This window comes from Salmo trutta, chromosome 5 (assembly GCF_901001165.1).
Source record: "Salmo trutta chromosome 5, fSalTru1.1, whole genome shotgun sequence".
NCBI classification, from domain to species: domain Eukaryota; kingdom Metazoa; phylum Chordata; class Actinopteri; order Salmoniformes; family Salmonidae; genus Salmo; species Salmo trutta.
The window spans coordinates 56,866,902-56,884,077 of NC_042961.1; the positions used below are offsets into that span (position 1 = coordinate 56,866,902).

At 43.0% G+C, this 17,176-nt stretch overlaps 1 protein-coding gene across 2 annotated transcripts in view; it reads left to right on the plus strand.

Moving 5' to 3' along the window:
* The first annotated feature begins 3,767 nt into the window (after nt 1–3,767).
* LOC115194623 (cilia- and flagella-associated protein 251-like) overlaps nt 3,768–17,176 on the plus strand; it is a 15,793-nt gene continuing 2,384 nt past the window's right edge. Inside the window, exons 1-7 of one of the 2 annotated variants that reach the window (XM_029754467.1) lie at nt 3,768–4,235; nt 6,449–6,768; nt 8,984–9,123; nt 9,428–9,521; nt 9,660–9,815; nt 10,749–10,866; nt 11,129–11,205. In XM_029754467.1, the coding sequence (XP_029610327.1) occupies nt 6,502–6,768; nt 8,984–9,123; nt 9,428–9,521; nt 9,660–9,815; nt 10,749–10,866; nt 11,129–11,205 (852 nt within the window). In that variant the 5' untranslated portion in view covers nt 3,768–4,235; nt 6,449–6,501. Of the gene's footprint in view, nt 4,236–6,448; nt 6,769–8,983; nt 9,124–9,427; nt 9,522–9,659; nt 9,816–10,748; nt 10,867–11,128; nt 11,747–17,176 lie in introns of those variants that run through there. The other variant, XM_029754466.1, reaches the window with a different exon arrangement.

The window sequence follows — 17,176 nt, forward strand, 5'->3', positions numbered from 1 at the left end:
TATAGTACTACTACTCCTGCATCCTCATTTGTTATGGTTGCTAGTACTTTAAATAATACATTAGAATGGCTTTTGTAGAAGTATGTATTCATGAATGCTAGCTTGTTGTTTGTCAAATTGCAACAAAATAAAGACACCTTGCTGCTTACCAGTCATACTGAGTATCTCTCTTTCTCGTTCTCGCCTCTCTCTTTCCTTACTCTCTCTCGGTCTCTCTCTCCTCTTTTACCTGTCATACAGAATCATATCATTATGTTATAGTATATTACATCTCTTTTTCTCCATCTCTCTCTCTCAGGTTTGTATCACTGAAGCATTACAGATTGCGCGATAGAAAGGTAAAGGTAAGGGGCCTCCCGCAGCGGTCTAAGGAACTGTATCGCAGTGCTTGAGGCCGGGATGTCCTTGTCCCATCACGCTCTAGCGACTCCTTGTGGCGGGCCGACTTCGGTGGCACGCTGACTTCGGTCACCAGTTGTGTGAAAATAGATATATATATGTGGAAAGGTCATTTACGATTGAGCTGACATATGTATTCAGATCCCTCGACTTTTACCACATTTTGTTAAGTTACAGGCTGTGTGCTTAGGGTTGTTGTCCTGTTGGAAGGTTACCCTTCGCCCCTGTCTGAGGTACTGAGCACCCTGGAGCAGGTTTTCATCAAGGATCTCTCTGTACTATGCTCCGTTCATCTTTCGCTCGATCCTGACTAGTCTCCCAGTCCCTGCTGCCTAATAACATCCCCACAGCATGATGCTGCCGCCACCATGCTTCACCGTAGAGATGGTGCCAGGTTTCCTCCAGACATGACGCTTGGCAGTCAGGCCAAAGAGTTCAATCTTGGTTTCACCAGAGAATCTTGTTTCTCATGGTCTGAGAGTCTTTAAGTGCCTTTTGGCAAACTCCAAGGGTACTTTTATGCGCCTTTTACTGAGGAGTGGCTTCCGTCTGGCCATTCTACCAGAAGGGTCTGAAGGCCTGACATGCACTGTCACCTGTGGGAACTTATATAGAGAGCTGTGTGCTTGTACAAATCATGTCCAATCAATTGAATGTACCACAGGTAGACTCCAAGTTGTAGAAACATCTCAAGGATGATCAATGGAAACAGGATGCACAAGAGTTCAATTTCGAGTCTCATAACAAAGGGTCTGAATACGAAATGTAAATATGGTGTTTTTGTTTTTTCGCCTTTTTATTATGGGGTATTGTGTGTAGATTGATAAGGGAAAAAAAATATTGAATCCACTTTAGAATAAGGCTGTAATGTAACAACGTGGGAAAAAGTCAAGGGGTCTGAATTCTTTCCGAATGCACTGTATATACAGTACCAGTCAAAAGTTTGGACACACCGACTCATTCAAGATGTTTTCTTTATTTTTACTATTTTCTACATTGTAGAATAATAGTGAAGACATCTAAACTATTAAATAACACATATGGAATCATGTGGTAACCAAAAAAGTGTTAAATCAAAATATATTTTATATTTGAGATTCTTCAAAGTAGCCACCCTTTTCATCTGGAATGCTTTTCCACAGTCTTGAAGGAGTTCCCACATATGCTGAGCACTTGTTGACTGCTTTCTCTTCACTGTGCGGTCCAACTCATCCCAAACCATCTCAATTGGTTTGAGTTCGGGTAGCTGTGGAGGCCAGGTCATCTGATGCAGCACTCCATCACTCTCCTTATTAGTCAAATAGTCCATACACAGCCTGGAGGTGTGTTGGGTCATTGTCCTGTTGAAAAACAAATAATAGTCCCACTAAGCCAAAACCCCAGAATGTCCGGGAACTTGCAGGTGCCATGGTGGAAGAGTGGGGTAACAGCTCACAGGACGAACTGGCAAATCTGGCGTAATCCATGAGAAAGAGATGCACTGCAGTACTTAATGCAGCTGGTGGCCACACTAGATACTGACTGTTACTTTTGATTTTGCCCCCCCTTTGTTCGGGGACACATTATTCAATTTCTGTTAGTCACATGTCTGTGGAACTTGTTCAGTTTATGTCTCAGTTGTTGAATCTTGTTATGTTCATACAAATATTTACACATGTTAAGTTTGCTGAAAATAAACGCAGTTGACAGTGAGAGGAAATTCTTTTTTTGCTGAGTTTGTGTATGTGACTAATACAATTTTATTTGATTTTAGCCTCTCTCTTTCTCTCTCTCTGTCTGACCTGTGATACAGAGTCATTTTATATTAACTATCACATTGAATCTTTCATCTATTTACATCGGATAATTTGTGAGGAAAATGTCACAACAGACTGAAAACCGAAATCATATTGCCTACAGTCTATACAACCCAGTATACTGTATATCTTTACTGTGGAAGGTCAATTTTTGCAAAAAGCAAATCGTGGCAGCCTGCAGATGATGTCAAAGTGTGGCTCCCGAGTGGTGCAGCGGTCTAAGGCACTGCATCTCAGTGCTAGAAGCGTCACTACAGACCGGCTGTCGACACTACAGGCTGTATCACAACCGGGAGTCCCATTGGGAGTCCCATAGGGTGACGCACAATTGGCCCAGCGTCGTCCGGGTTTGGGTTTGGCCGGGGTAGGCTGTCATTGTACATAAGAGTTTGTTCTTAACTGACTTGCCTGGTTAAATAAATGTAAATAAAAAGTATTGCTGAGTCTACCAAAATCATAAGCTTCATACAACTGCGCTATTTTTTTTATTCAATCTTTATTTAACTAGGCAAGCCAGTTAAGAACAAATTCTTACTTACAACATCAGCCTACCCCGGCGACGCTGGGCCAATTGTGCACCGCCCTATGGAACTCCCAATCATGGTTGGATGATATTCAGCCTGGATTCAAACCAGGAACTGTAGTGACGCATCTTGCACTGAGATGCAGTGCCTTAGACCGCTACGCCACTCGGGAGCCTGACTGCACTGTACTGTAGGCCACTTGTATAAGTATGCATTTCCCCTCTGACTGCAGTATATCCTAAGTACATGTACAAGACAAAATACATCTTTAACACATTTAACCTCTTCCAGTTTCTAATAAATTACAATCTATCAATTTTGCATGTTTCGTAAAGGAGGTTGTAGTGTCTTGGTTTGGCCACAAGAAGGCAGTGTAAGCACAGAAATAGAGGATTACGTGAGGAACCACTCTTCAGGCCTAAAACTGGGCGTCACTATGTGTGTTCCAGTCTTGTCACAACACGCACACACACACGCACACACACATCAGTCATCGTAAATCATCTCCACTACGATGACATTTAACTAATCCCTTGGTTTTAGAGGGATTTAAACCAAATCATTAATATAGATAATAGATTACATGTAAATAAATCAGCCCTATGTGGAAGAATTCAAATTGTGGCGACAATCACAATAGTTAGACCTAAACTTCTACATAAAAAAGAAACTGCATTAGAATCACAAAATTATTCACTTTCATAATATATTAAATCGATGTATTTTGACCTTACATCGACTAAGATAAACAGAGTAAGGTGTTTACACCCTATTGAATAACCTGGAATAGGCCATAACCATTTCAACATCGAATTATTAGTGTGCATATATTATCAACTTGTAAGGATTTGCTGGCGTGTGACTTCTTGCCCAAATACTAATGGTACAAAGGGAATAGCCTACGAAGTTACTAAACAAAGTTTACTAACAATTGTTCTCCTTGCTGTCATCTCCCTGTCAATCAGAATTTAAAGTCACCCAATCAAATGTACTTTCTTCAATCATTTGAATGTCAGTAGTCCACTAAAAACGGTGAAATTGGACACCTAGCATTTTTCGTTACTTCTTCAGCCCGTAATTTCTCTCCACCCCTCATCTCTCTTGCTCCCTGTGTGTCCTTACCGAAAAGCCTTGAAATTCCTGAAGGTTTATGCTTTTGTTATTATTGTTTTGGCGCACAAATCAGTGGATTTTCTCGGCTACTAAAAACCGTTATACCTTTTAGGAAGTTACTAACGTAACTGCGCCACTTGTAACAAACGTTTATTTCAATCATAGCCACGTTGGATAGTCTTGCAGTTCAACGCCCTACTCCGGTTAAAGTGAGCAAGAAATCCAGAATGAAGGAACCGGGGAATAAAAATAAGGGTGGAAAGTAAGGAGGGAGAGAAGGAAGGAGAATAAAGGGAAACTAGGAAGATTTTTTGCTCAAGGAAGAGATAGAAAGTTATGTGGGCACAATCATCGTCTCCCCCGGTTTGACAGCGCAAGAAGTTTCTACTCCTGGGGGAATTTGGTAAGTGATTCTGATAGCTATTGGGTTACACAATCGATCACTGGCTAACTAAACAATATACTTATGTCCTACTTCTATCGATACGTGTCATGTGTCACTTCTCGTTTTCTTTAGGCTACCCTAAGACCTAAACACTCACTTACTGTAGCCTTTCTAGTATTTCAGTCCTGAAAACACTTTATCCTTTATATAACTTTATTTATTTTATTTTATTACATGATTATGCAGTCTTGCACTGTACACACTTCAAATCAAATGTTATTGGTCACATACACATATTTAGCAGATGTCATTGCAGGGTGTAGCGAAATGTTTGTGTTCCTAGCTCCAACAATGCAGTAATATCTAACAATACACACATCTAAAAGTAAAAGAATGACATTAAGAAACATAGAAATATTAGGACGAGCAATGTCGGGGTCCGTAGTATACATATACATGTATACACTGAAAAACATAAACGCAACATGCAACAATTAACGATTTTACAATTCATATAAGGAAATGAATTCATTAGGTCCTAATCTACGGATTTGACATGACTAGGCAGGGGTATAGCCATGGGTGGGCTTGTAGCATCATACCCAAGAAGACCCGACGCTGTAATCGCTGCCAAAGATGCTTCAACAAAGTACTGAGTAAATGTGCAAATGTGATATTTCCGGGTTTTTTTATATATAAATTTGCTAAAATGTATAAAAACCTATTTTTTGCTTCATCATTATGGGGTATTGTGTGTAGATTGATAAAGTGGGGAACAATTTAATACATTTTTAGAATAAGGCTGTAACATAACAAAATGTGGAAAAAGTCGAGGGGTCTGAATAATTTCTCGAATGCACTGTGTGTATATATATATATAGATATAGATATATAGATATAGATATATAGATAGATAGATAGACACAAACTACCGTTCAAAAGTTTGGGGTCACTTAGAAATGTCCTTGTTTTTGAAAGAAAAGCTCATTTTTGGTCCATTAAAATAACATCAAATTGATCATAAAGACATGGTAGACATTGTTAATGTTGTAAATGACTATTGTAGCTAGAAACGGCAGATTTTTAAAGTTATATCTATATAGGCGTACAGAGGCCCATTATCAGCAACCATCACTCCTGTGTTCCAATGGCACGTTGTGTTAGCTAACCCAAGTTTATCATTTTAAAAGGCTAATTGATCATTAGAAAACCCTTTGGCAATGATGTTAGCACAGCAGAAAACTGTTGTGCTGATTAAAGATGCAATAAAACTGACCTTCTTTAGACTAGTTGAGTATCTGGAGCATCAGAATTTGTGGTTTTGATTACAGGCTCAAAATGGCCAGAAACAAAGAACTTTCTTCTGAAACTCGTCAGTCTATTCTTGTTCTGAGAAATGAAGGCTATTCCATGCAAGAAATTGCCAAGAAACTGAAGATCTCGTACAACGCTGTGTACTACTCCCTTCACAGAACAGTGCAAACTGTCTCTAACCAGAATAGAAAGAGAAGTGGGAGGCCCTGGTGCGCAACTGAGCAAGAGGACAAGTACATTAGAGTGTCTAGTTTGAGAAACAGACGCCTCACAAGGCCTCAGCAGGCAGCTTCATTAAATAGTGCCCGCAAAACACCAGTCTCAACATCAACAGTGAAGAGGCGAATCCGGGATGCTGGCCTTCTAGGCAGAGTTCCTCTGTCCAGTGTCTGTGTTCTTTTGCCCATCTTAATCTTTTCTTTTTATTGGCCAGTGTGAGATATGGCTTATTCTTTGCAACTCTGCCTAGAAGGCCAGCATCCCGGAGTCGCCTCTTCACTATTGACGTTGAGGCTAGTGTTTAGTACTTTAAAGTATTTTTACTTAAGTACTTTACACCACTGCTGTTGCCACATAATAGAAACTGTTAACGTAGTATCATTATTACATTGGAACTCTTGATATTAGTTTTCCAAGGATTCAGTATGTTCCATGTCAATTTTCCATGGGCTCCCGAGTGGTGCAGCGGTCTAAGGCACTGCATCTCAGTGCTCAAGGTGTCACTACATACCCTGGTTCGATTCCAGGCTGTATCACAACCAGCCCAGATTGGGAGTCCCATAGGGACATTTTGAAGTAGCAGGCCTAACACCAAGCAGTGTAATATAGTTGTTAAAACAGTAGGTTCATATATTTGTTTATAACCTGTTTATAAAGTATTAATAAACAACTATTTAGTCTTTCTGTTATACCAACAGAACCGCCCCCTCCTCCCCATAGCAGTGTGAAATCTCTCTCCTACTGACACGAGATGGAGGGAGTGAAGGAGAGAGAGAGGGAGCGGGGAGAGGAGAAAGAGAGCGACGCGACGGAGGAAGAAGAGAAAGAGAGCGACGAGGCTGAAGAGGAAGATGATGAAGAGGAGGAGGATGAAGATGCAGAGGGAGCAGCGTTGGTGTGGCAGGAGGGCTCGTACGGAGAGGATGACATGGGCCTACCCATAATGCACTGGGAGGCACTGAGCCTGCGCATCGCCGAGCTAGAGAAACAGGAAGAGGAAAAGAGAGAGAAGACAAAGGTGTGTGTTTGTGTCAGGGGTTACAGTTGAATGCTGTCTGTTATTTATGGATGGGGGCAGGTGTTTTTGGACAGGGAGAGGAGATGGGGACATAGAGAGCAGAGGGGGATGAGGTGGGAGAAGGTAAGGGTCAGGGTTTGAATACTGTCAGTTACTTATGGATGGGGACAGGTGATGCAGTTTAGGCCTGTGATCTGTTTGTTGTAGGGAAGTGTGCTATATGTATCAGTGAAGCTGTGTTACAAACAAACAAATGTTTCCATGAATGGAATTTCTTTAAGTTCAGTGGCTAGTTTTGCATTGAAAGCAGTGATGTAGTTCAACATAAAATAACATGGGTAAACGCTGGTCACAGTGGATAAAGTACCGCTCCCTTTACTTTTAAAGTGGGTTTCTGAAATAGAAAATAGGTGGCTCAACACTCACTCAAAATAAAAAAGGTGCTGAAACAGCGTTTTACGCGAGTTAACGCTACACTGGGGCGGCAGCGTAGCCTAGTGGTTAGAGCGTTGGACTAGTAACCGAAAGGTTGCAAGTTCAAATCCCTGAGCTGACAAGGTTGTTCTGCCCCCTGAACAAGGCACTGTTCCTAGGCTGTCATTGAAAATAAGAATTTGTTCTTAAACTGTTGAGGACAGACATTCCCCTAGCGGAACCCTGTTCCGCCTGCGGAACCCCTAGCCAACAGCCAATGGCATCGCACGGCACGAAATACAAAACCAACTAAAATACCACAATTCAATTTTCTCAAACAATCAACTATTTTACACCATTTTAAAGATAAGACTCTCGTTAATCTAACCACATTGTCCGATTTCAAAAAGGCTTTACAGCGAAAGCAAAACATTAGATTATGTTAGGAGAGTACATAGCCAAAAATAATCACACAGCCATTTTCCAAGCAAGCATATATGTCACATAAACCCAAAATACAGCTAAATGCAGCACTAACCTTTGATGATCTTCATCAGATGACACTCCTAGGACATTATGTTATACAATGTTTTGTTCAATCAAGTTCATATTTATATCAAAAACCAGCTTTTTACATTAGCATGTGATGTTCAGAACTAGCATACCCACCGAAAACTTCCGGTGAATTTACTAAATGACTTACGATAAACGTTCACAAAAAAACATAACAATTATTTTAAGAATTATAGATACAGAACTCCTTTATGCAATCGCTATGTCCGATTTTAAAATAGCTTTTCGGCGAAAGCACATTTTGCAATATTCTGAGTACATAGCTCGGCCATCACAGGCTAGCTAATTTGACACCCACCAAGTTTGGGGCTCACTAAACTCAGAATTACTATTAGAAAAATTGGATTACCTTTGCTGTTCTTCATCAGAATGCACTCCCAGGACTTCTACTTAAACAGCAAATGTTGTTTTGGTTCCAAATAATACATAGTTATATCCAAATACCTCCGTTTTGTTCGTACGTTCAGGTCACTATCCGAAGGGTAACGCTCGAGTGCATTTCGTGACTAAAAATTTCAAAATATTCCATTACCGTACTTAGAAGCATGTCAAACGCTGTTTAAAATCAATTTTTATGCTATTTTTCTCGTAAAATAGCGATAATATTCCAACCGGGCAACGTTGTATTCATTCAAAGGCTGAAAGAAAAAAATTGAGAAGTCTCGTGAACGCGCATCTCAGTCTCACTGTCCCCAGGCTGACCAATTACAAACTCTGCTGTTGTACTTTGCCCAGAGACAGCAGACACCCCATTCCACTTTCTGGCGGCTTTAGAGAGCCAATGGAAGCCTTAGAAAGTGTCACGTTACAGCACAGATGCTGTAATGTCGATAGAGATGCAACAGAAGGTCAACAAATTGTCAGACAGGGCACATCCTGTATGGAATCTTCTCAGGTTTTGGCCTGCCATATGAGTTCTGTTATACTCACAGACACCATTCAAACAGTTTTCGAAACTTTAGAGTGTTTTCTATCCAAATCTACTAATTATATGCATATTCTAGTTTCTGGGCAGGAGTAGTAACCAGATTACATCGGGTATGTTTTTTTATCCGGCTGTGAAAATACTGCCCCCTATCCCAAAGAAGTTAACTGACTTGGCTAGTTAAATAAATGTAACCTCTGATTGAAAGATACTACATACACAATAGTTAGTAACCAAAGTTGGGTTTTACATACAAGGGATACCCTCCATATCTTGCGCTTCCTAAATCTGATTCATCTCCAGTCTTCCAGTGTCCTGGAACGAGGGAAGATGCTGTCCATGAGCCGGCCAGGAGAGAGAGATCGAGGGAAGAGTAAAGAGAGCTGGGAGGACGGAGGAGAGGCGGAGGACTGCAATAGCCGCGTGACAGCCCTGACCGCTCGGTACGAAGCATGACGCTGTCTACGAAACAGAATGTTATGTTGTTAAATGTTATAGTAAAAGTACAGTAGCCAGGCAGATAGTAATGCAGCAACCCTAGCATTGATAAACATGATGTCTTTGAACAGTTTTTTTTCAATGGTTGAATGAATTAACTAAAACGACATCTAGACCGATGAATAAACTAAAACGACATCTAGACCGATGAATAAACTAAAACTACATCTAGACTTCTCCCTCCGTTTCATCACACAAGTGGGATTTGTTTATGATTCTAACACAAAAAAAATGGTTTGTCGTTCTCAGTCTTTCAAATCAGATGAACCTCCAGCTGTGCTTCATCAATGACAGCGGGAGCGAAGAAGAGGAGGAGGATTCTGCAGTAACGATTTGCACAAAGGTAAGTACACACTCAAAAGGTAAGGTCAGTCGTAGGTAGAGGGCTACAACTCATATCAATCAGAAAGAAAATTACGTTTTATTTCATTCCAGATCTCGATCTTAAAGCCCTGTCACCATTTTGTTTTGGCCACTCCAGAATTCCAAAATGGCGGTAAAGAATGGTTCCAACGGTTCCAACGTGCAGGTGTCCCAGCAGCCCCAGTCCCCGGCTGCAGCCAAAAGCAAATCATCAGGCTTCAAGGCTGCGCTGAGTGCACTCAAAAACAAGCTGAGAACAGAGCAGAAACAGGAGGTGAGAGAGAGTATAGGTTTAAGCAATATGGCGCTTGCTTTCCCTTGCCTTCTGATACAACCCTTGACATCTACTCGAGTGGTTAGGAAGGAGGGACTAAGGGCTGATCATCATACTGTCCTCAAGGCCCACAGTGTTTGGTTCTTGGGTTTTATCCTCAGTTATCTTATATTCTGCCCTTTACTCTGTCCCCTGTGTCTGAGCCTAACCAGTTATTCTGCCTTTCACCATGTCCCCTGTGTCTGAGCCTAACCAGTTATTCTGCCCTTCACCATGTCCCCTGTGTCTCAGAGCCTAACCAGTTATTCTGCCCTTCACCATGTCCCCTGTGTCTCAGAGCCTAACCAGTTATTCTGCCCTTCACCATGTCCCCTGTGTCTCCGAGTCTAACCAGTTATTCTGCCCTTCACCATGTCCCCTGTGTCTCAGAGCCTAACCAGTTATTCTGCCCTTCACCATGTCCCCTGTGTCTCAGAGCCTAACCAGTTATTCTGCCCTTCACCATGTCCCCTGTGTCTCAGAGCCTAACCAGTTATTCTGCCCTTCACCATGTCCCCTGTGTCTCAGAGCCTAACCAGTTATTCTGCCCTTCACCATGTCCACTGTGTCTCAGTCTAACCAGTTATTCTGCCCTTCACCATGTCCCCTGTGTCTCAGAGCCTAACCAGTTATTCTGCCCTTCACCATGTCCCCTGTGTCTCAGAGCCTAACCAGTTATTCTGCCCTTCACCATGTCCCCTGTGTCTCAGAGCCTAACCAGTTATTCTGCCCTTCACCATGTCCCCTGTGTCTCAGAGCCTAACCAGTTATTCTGCCCTTCACCATGTCCCCTGTGTCTCAGAGCCTAACCAGTTATTCTGCCCTTCACCATGTCCCCTGTGTCTCAGAGCCTAACCAGTTATTCTGCCCTTCACCATGTCCCCTGTGTCTCAGAGCCTAGCGTGTGGTGATCCACTGTTGAAGAATAGAAAGCGAGACCGTAGTGACCTGCAGGCCTTCAGTCTCAAAGAACTCAACACTCACATAAACACTCTCAATAAGGCAATACAAGGTGAGGGTCACTCAGCTAATACACAGGATATACTTTGATTTTAGATATAGGCTGCATTATATTTGATAGATGCAGTATATTTCACCTTTTTCATGAAGAAGTTATACCAACCTAATTATTTTACCTTCATTTCACCTTTGTCAAATGATCTGTAAAACACTGCCTTTGACCTTACGGTGTGTGTGTGTGTGTGTGTGTGTGTGTGTGTGTGTGTGTGTGTGTGTGTGTGTGTGTGTGTGTGTGTGTGTGTGTGTGTCATCAGACCTGAGCACTGAGCTGGTGGTTCACCTCCAGGCTCGAGACCAGCTGAGGACGAAACAGGACGCCATGCTGCTGGAGGTACAGGATATGACATCACTCTGACCCAGTCCCAGGCAAGACGGGGGACAGTTTGTGCCGTGGATTTTGTACTAGAAATTCCTCCCCGGGGTTCTATCTCTATGAGAAGGCCCATCACCATAGAATCCTTCTAATCATTCTAATTCTATGGTGAGTCGTAATAGAATCCTGGTGTCTGTGATGTCACAATGAATCGATGACGGATTAGACACCGCTTCTTCAAACGAAAGGATGAGTCACATCACTGTGAAGAGACTGCATCACTCCTAAAGACTTTTGAATTGAATTGCACAGCGTTTTCTTTTTCTTTTTATACCCATTGAGCAAAACTGGTTGAAATGACGTCATTACACCCAGTTTTACATTCATTATGACATCACGTCAACCAGTTTTGCTTGCCCTCTGTGTTTTTTTTGTTGTTGTGGGAAAACAAATGTGTCTGTCTGGACTGTTAATGTTTTAGTGTTTTAGGGGGAAATAACTGGAAAATTATAAGGGATTAATAAACTACCATTGCTTCCAATGGAGTGATCAAGCTCTTATATCATTGTCATCCAAGTGTTGAAATGTAATGGTTGTTTGCTAGCACATTATTTGAACTATGCGTCACATTACATCAAATAAAAATGATTCTGATTGCATCATAATCATCTAACCACTAAGCTACCGGGGTGGCAGGTAGACTAGTGGTTAGAGTGTAGGGGCGGCAGGTAGACTAGTGGTTAGAGTGTAGGGGCGACAGGTATCCTAGTGGTTAGAGTGTAGGGGCGGCAGGTAGACTAGTGGTTAGAGTGTAGGGGCGGCAGGTAGCCTAGTGGTTAGAGTGTAGGGGCAGCAGGTAGACTAGTGGTTAGAGTGTAGGGGCAGCAGGTAGACTAGTGGTTAGAGTGTAGGGGCGGCAGGTAGACTAGTGGTTAGAGTGTAGGGGCGGCAGGTAGACTAGTGGTTAGAGTGTAGGGGCAGCAGGTACCCTAGTGGTTAGAGTGTAGGGGCGGCAGGTAGACTTGTGGTTAGAGTGTAGGGGCAGCAGGTACCCTAGTGGTTAGAGTGTAGTGGTGACAGGTAGCCTAGTGGTTAGAGTGTAGGGGCGGCAGGTAGACTTGTGGTTAGAGTGTAGGGGCGGCAGGTAGACTAGCGGTTAGAGTGTAGGGGCGGCAGGTAGACTAGCGGTTAGAGTGTAGGGGGGGCAGGTAGACTTGTGGTTAGAGTGTAGGGGCGGCAGGTAGACTTGTGGTTAGAGTGTAGGGGCGGCAGGTAGACTAGTGGTTAGAGTGTAGGGGTGACAGGTAGCCTAGTGGTTAGAGTGTAGGGGCGGCAGGTAGACTTGTGGTTAGAGTGTAGGGGAGGCAGGTAGACTAGTGGTTAGAGTGTAGGGGTGGCAGGTAGACTAGTGGTTAGAGTGTAGGGGTGACAGGTAGACTAGTGGTTAGAGTGTAGGGGCGGCAGGTAGCCTAGTGGTTAGAGTGTAGGGGCGGCAGGTAGCCTAGTGGTTAGAGTGTAGGGGCGGCAGGTAGACTAGTGGTTAGAGTGTAGGGGTGACAGGTAGACTAGTGGTTAGAGTGTAGGGGAGGCAGGTAGACTAGTGGTTAGAGCGTAGGGGCGGCAGGTAGACTAGTGGTTAGAGTGTAGGGGTGGCAGGTAGACTAGTGGTTAGAGTGTAGGGGTGACAGGTAGACTAGTGGTTAGAGTGTAGGGGCGGCAGGTAGCCTAGTGGTTAGAGTGTAGGGGTGACAGGTAGACTAGTGGTTAGAGTGTAGGGGTGACAGGTAGACTAGTGGTTAGAGTGTAGGGGTGACAGGTAGACTAGTGGTTAGAGTGTAGGGGCGGCAGGTAGCCTAGTGGTTAGAGTGTAGGGGCGGCAGGTAGCCTAGTGGTTAGAGTGTAGGGGCGGCAGGTAGACTAGTGGTTAGAGTGTAGGGGTGACAGGTAGACTAGTGGTTAGAGTGTAGGGGAGGCAGGTAGACTAGTGGTTAGAGCGTAGGGGCGGCAGGTAGACTAGTGGTTAGAGTGTAGGGGTGGCAGGTAGACTAGTGGTTAGAGTGTAGGGGTGACAGGTAGACTAGTGGTTAGAGTGTAGGGGCGGCAGGTAGCCTAGTGGTTAGAGTGTAGGGGCGGCAGGTAGCCTAGTGGTTAGAGTGTAGGGGTGGCAGGTAGACTAGTGGTTAGAGTGTAGGGGTGACAGGTAGACTAGTGGTTAGAGTGTAGGGGTGACAGGTAGACTAGTGGTTAGAGTGTAGGGGCGACAGGTAGACTAGTGGTTAGAGTGTAGGGGTGACAGGTAGACTAGTGGTTAGAGTGTAGGGGTGACAGGTAGACTAGTGGTTAGAGTGTAGGGGTGACAGGTAGACTAGTGGTTAGAGTGTAGGGGTGACAGGTAGACTAGTGGTTAGAGTGTAGGGGTGACAGGTAGACTAGTGGTTAGAGTGTAGGGGCGGCAGGTAGACTAGTGGTTAGAGTGTAGGGGCGGCAGGTAGACTAGTGGTTAGAGTGTAGGGGCGGCAGGTAGACTTGTGGTTAGAGTGTAGGGGCGGCAGGTAGACTAGTGGTTAGAGTGTAGGGGTGACAGGTAGACTAGTGGTTAGAGTGTAGGGGCGGCAGGTAGCCTAGTGGTTAGAGTGTAGGGGCGGCAGGTAGACTTGTGTTTAGAGTGTAGGGGCGACAGGTAGACTAGTGGTTAGAGTGTTGCTAGATCAAATCCCCGAGCTGACAAGGTAAAAACCTCTCATTCTGCTGCTGAACAAGGCAGTTAACCCACTGTTCCTAGGCCGTCATTGTAAATAAGAGTTTGTTATTAACTGACCTGCCTGGTTAAATAAAATAATAATAATGAGTGTTATGACGTAGAGTTCAAACAAAGTGTTACCGATTGTTTTTATTCTTGTTGTTTGGACACCTTTAATTGTTTGTTTAGATGAATGTTGTCGGTAAACATGTCATTGTCTTCAGTTCTGTCTCCTGAATGTTTTAATGTATGATGATCGTCAAAGGAGTCAGTCACAGAAAGGGACATTACTAAAACCAAACAGGAGAACAAAGTAGCACAGCTCAACTCAATGACTTGGGCCTATTGAAAGGAGTATTATATCAGCCTGTATACATGGTGGTTGTAATGAACACAACGTCTACCGATCAGCCGACCGACAAGGTCCCTGAGCAAGGTTCCTGTTTGGGACTGTTGTCATAATACAGTTCTGTGAGGGAGTAACACACACACACACACACAGATAAACACACACACACACACACACTCACATAGATATACACACAAACACACACACACAGATAAACACACACACTCACATAGATATACACACACACACACACACACACACACACACACACAGATAAACACACACACTCACATAGATATATGCACACACACATAGATAGATATACACATGCATTCATAGATATACACACGCATGCAAAGATATGCACACACACACACACATACAAACACATATACACACACACACAGAGAGCGTTGGGATTGTGTGCTGGTTTACATGCATTTACACGTCATCACAGGAGTGAGTTTGATGTCACTTCCTTTTGACATTCTATTCTACAATCATTTTGTATTGAATAAACAGTTTGTCAATGATACATATGTAGGTGTGCTAGTGCTATTTTGCATGTAGTTGTATCTATAGATTAATTAAGTAAGTAGTTATTTGCGTAATGTATTTAGCACGGATGTAAATTGTATACATTGCCTGTTTGTTGTGAGGTGCGCGTGTGCGTGTGTGTGATTTGCCCTGGTCACAGTTTCCCTTAACCAAATGTCTAGATCAGCAAAATAGGAGGAAGGGGGAGGGAGGGACAGGAGATGGGAGGGAGGGAGGGACAGGGGGAGGGAGGGAAGGAGAGGGGGAGGGAGGGAGGGACAGGATGAGAGAGAGGGGGGGAGGGAGGGACAGGAGACGGGAGGGAGGAAGAGACAGGGGGAGGGAGGGAAGGAGAGGGGGAGTATGGGAGGGAGGGAGAGAGTGATAGAGGGACAGGATGAGAGAGAGGGAGGGAGGGACAGGAGATGAGGGGGAGTGTGGGAGGGAGGGAGGGAGGGACAGGATGAGAGAGGGGGGGAGGGAGGGACAGGAGACGGGAGGGAGGAAGAGACAAGGGGAGGGAGGGAAGGAGAGGGGGAGTATGGGAGGGAGGGACAGGAGACGAGGGGGAGTGAGGGAGAGAGGGAGAGAGTGATAGAGGGACAGGATGAGAGAGAGGGGGGGAGGGAGGGACTGTGTCACAGAGCCAGAGACACAAAGAAAGGGATGAGGTAGAGGAGCCAAAAACAGGTAGACCGAAAAAGGGAGGTAGAGACTGAACAACTGAAGGCGACTCATATCAAAAAAGAGAGAAGTAGAAAGAGAGAGACTTTTCAAGGAGTTTCTTCATTGGTCATTTTGTCCATATATGTATTCACTTGTTCCCTCCTTGGTTTCTTGAACATATCAAATTGGGGGTTTCATTTTCTCTGTTTTTCTGGCTTGGAAAACACTGATAGAGGGAGCTTTGCACAGAAGAGAATATCGCATTAACAGGTAAATCCTTAAGTCGCCCACTACGTTAACCAGTTAAAGAGATTTTGGAATTTATGTTTTGTTTACGGTTACATGTGTACATTTATTACAGTTACATTTAAACATTTATTACATTTAAACATTTATTACAGTTACATGTATACATTTATTACAGTTACATGTATACATTTATTACAGTTACATTTAAACACATTTATTACAGTTACATTTAAACATGTATTGCTGTAACGGCTGTCGTAGAGAGGGGACCAAAGCGCAGCGTGTTTAGTGCTCATGATGATAATTTATTATAACTCAAAATACTGAAGCAAAATAACAAAGGAAAACGACAGCGCACAGTTCTGTCAGGTACAGAGACTAAACAGAAAATAACTGCCCACAAACACAGGTGAGAAGAAGCTTTGCACAGAAGAGAATATCGCATTAACAGGTAAATCCTTAAGTCGCCCACTACGTTAACCAGTTAAAGAGATTTTGGAATTTATGTTTTGTTTACGGTTACATGTGTACATTTATTACAGTTACATTTAAACATTTATTACATTTAAACATTTATTACAGTTACATGTATACATTTATTACAGTTACATGTATACATTTATTACAGTTACATTTAAACACATTTATTACAGTTACATTTAAACATGTATTGCTGTAACGGCTGTCGTAGAGAGGGGACCAAAGCGCAGCGTGTTTAGTGCTCATGATGATAATTTATTATAACTCAAAATACTGAAGCAAAATAACAAAGGAAAACGACAGCGCACAGTTCTGTCAGGTACAGAGACTAAACAGAAAATAACTGCCCACAAACACAGGTGAGAAGAAAAAAAACTACTTAAGTATGATCTCCGATTAGAGACAACGAGGACCAGCTGCCTCCAATTGGAGATCACCCCCCCCCCCCAAAATACATAAAAATAGAAACCTAGAACTTAAACATAGAAATACAAAACATAGAAAAACATAAAACAACCCCTGTCACGCCCTGACCTACTCTACCATAGAAAATAACATCTTACTATGGTCAGGACGTGACACACACAGTACAACCGAGACATTGCAATTTAGTCATGATATTTTCCAGAACCATATATAGAGAGAGTTGGGCCAACTTTTAGAAATGTTGAATGTTGTTCTAATTCCAGAACTTCGGTTACGTAGCATTATTTAAATATCGGCCATGTAGTGTCACAATTCTGTAAATACATGACTTTGATCAATTCTATTAAAAAACCCAGGTAAATAGAGTTGTGTCATGTAGAAGGGATTCATTCATAAAGTTTGTCGTGGCATACAGAGCTGTCATGCCCATGGGGGCACGTGCCCCTCAGATTTGTCCTGTTTAAAAAATATATTGTTTTTCTGTAATACTACTAGCCACCTAGCAATTTCATGAAGTTGTTTTTAGCTACAGTAGCCCAGAT